Source organism: Lottia gigantea (genome assembly GCF_000327385.1).
Source record: "Lottia gigantea unplaced genomic scaffold LOTGIsca_449, whole genome shotgun sequence".
In the NCBI taxonomy this organism is placed as follows: domain Eukaryota; kingdom Metazoa; phylum Mollusca; class Gastropoda; family Lottiidae; genus Lottia; species Lottia gigantea.
The window spans coordinates 12,949-15,278 of NW_008709575.1; the positions used below are offsets into that span (position 1 = coordinate 12,949).

General features: G+C 34.8%; 1 protein-coding gene across 1 annotated transcript in view; it reads left to right on the top strand.

Annotated features, from left to right (window-relative positions):
- Positions 1-289: 289 nt before the first annotated feature.
- LOTGIDRAFT_175836 (hypothetical protein) overlaps positions 290-2,330 on the top strand; it is a gene marked incomplete at both ends in the record, with an annotated part of 2,491 nt that continues 450 nt past the window's right edge. The window contains 3 exons of the mRNA XM_009060851.1: positions 290-390; positions 791-885; positions 1,698-1,777. Coding sequence (XP_009059099.1) covers positions 290-390; positions 791-885; positions 1,698-1,777 — 276 coding nt within the window. The remainder of the gene's footprint in view (positions 391-790; positions 886-1,697; positions 1,778-2,330) is intronic.

The following is a 2,330-nucleotide window of genomic DNA, read 5'->3' on the forward strand; positions in this document are numbered from 1 at the left end:
TGTTTGTCTTTTGTTTTTTAGCCGTCAGCGGGAACTCGATAGCGGTTTTTACTATTGGGTTTGACATACACCACACGCAGTTAGATGATCAACACAGCACGGTCAGTACCTACATATTTTATCCAAGAGTAAGCTTTGAAAAATGATTGTACATGAGCATTATCTAAAATATACTTGTGCTTAAAACTTTCAGATAAGGCCATGGATATATTCCTCTATATTCCTTAGATTGCACCTAACGTTCCCAACCTTTAAAAACCAGAATCTTTTATTCCAGGGTTCCAAGAACATGGAGCTGGTCTTTAGCTTCAAAAGGGCATATAATTTGGAGGTCATTTTGGTTATGGTGGAGCGCAAATGTCCTAAAGGCGACTCTTGGAACAAAGCCAGGTACGGATATTTTAATTCTTATCTTGGACATGATATTGCTTTAAAGCGATTTAAATATTATATTTATATCAGTTGACATTAAATTTTAAAGGGGCAGGGGGTTGGAACTTTGCAACCACAAACAAAAATTTGTAAAGTCCTTATATTCACCATTGATAGTAACAAGCTTCTTGGCCTTTGATCAGAAAGAAACTGACATATTTTACAAGGATAATATCCTAAGATTCTACCAGCCGGTTTTTGGCCAATGATCTCATGACCAACTTTTTTGGACGTTACCAACCATATCTCATGTAAAGTTTTCAACACTCTAACAGACTGCTGAAGAACCCATTAAATGTTTTGATTTTTGTGCTTCTTTAATAATTTTCTTAGATAATATGTTTATTTTTAATTTTAGGTGTAAACAGATAGAGCTTCATTATACAGAAGTCAAGTGCTTATGGCGTGGCACAGAAGTTCGCAAGGCAAGTGTTTTTAAAAAAGATTTATCTGGTATCTGGAGAAATGTTGATATTCTTAATTTGTCTGCTAGAAATATAGTTTTGCAATGCTTTATCTTATACAGTTTTGTGAATCATGATATTTTTGTAAACAAATAAATGGGGTTTAAATGAGAAAACAGTCAATCGAGAATGATGATGCAAAATTTTTGTCTCTATTTTGTGGTATTTCATGCATTTCTGTTTTGCTTTAAATTTGTTAATGATAGGCAAAATTAAACCAAGAAAAAAAAAATGAAATATTGTAAATATCCCTTCAATATGTTTGTTTGATCACGTATTTATGTTTTTCAGGTTAGAAAGGGTAAATCGTCTGGTAATTTACCTACCCGCAATAGCACTGCCACAATAGGAGTGTTCTGAGGTCATGGCCTGTATGACATTTCAGACCTCCTATTCACAGATGAAGAGGAACAGATGAAGAACAGATGAAGAGGAACAGATGAAGATGTAGGGCGATTCCTCCACCCATTTTTAGTAAGTTGATCTATTTTTTTTTCAAACAGACTGCAGCTCATTTAGTTACAGTTTTGGAACCTTGAGGTCATTGCTTTCCATCTAACAAATGGTACTAAATTGATTCTAATTTCAATTGGAATGGTGTTGTCGAGATATTTCCATAATTACATTATTAGCTGTGTGAATTTTATGAAATATATGTCAATTTGCAAAACCCCAGTGACATTCTGTATGCCATGGCTCAATAGCCATCCCAATAAACCAGAAATGAAACAAAAATGTGTCCTCAGAGGCAAAATTATATGGTATTTTGACTGAATACAATGTTTGTCTTTTGTTTTTTAGCCGTCAGCGGGAACTCGATAGCGGTTTTGACTATTGGGTTTGACATACACCACTTACAGTTAGATGATCAACACAGCACGGTCAGTACCTACATATTTCTATCCAAGAGTAAGCTTTGGAAAATGATTGTACATGAGCATTATCCAAAATATACTTGTGCTTAAAACTTTCAGATAAGGCCATGGCTATATTCCTCTATATTCCTTAGATTGCACCTAACGTTCCCAACCTTTAAAAACCAGAATCTTTTATTCCAGGGTTCCAAGAACAAGGAGCTGGTCTTTGGCTTCAAAAGGGCATATAATTTGGAGGTCATTTTGGTTATGGTGGAGCGCAAATGTCCTAAAGGCGACTCTTGGAACAAAGCCAGGTACGGATATTTTAATTCTTATCTTGGACATGATATTGCTTTACAAGCGATTTAAATATTATATGTATATCAGTTGACATTAAATTTTAAAGGGGCAGGGGAACTTTCCAACCACAAACAAAAATTTGTAAAGTCCTTATATTCACCATTGATAGTAACAACTTTCTTGGCTTTTGATCAGAAAGAAACTGACATATTTTACAAGGATAATATCCTAAGATTCTACCAGCCGGTTTTTGGCCAATGATCTCATGACCACCTTT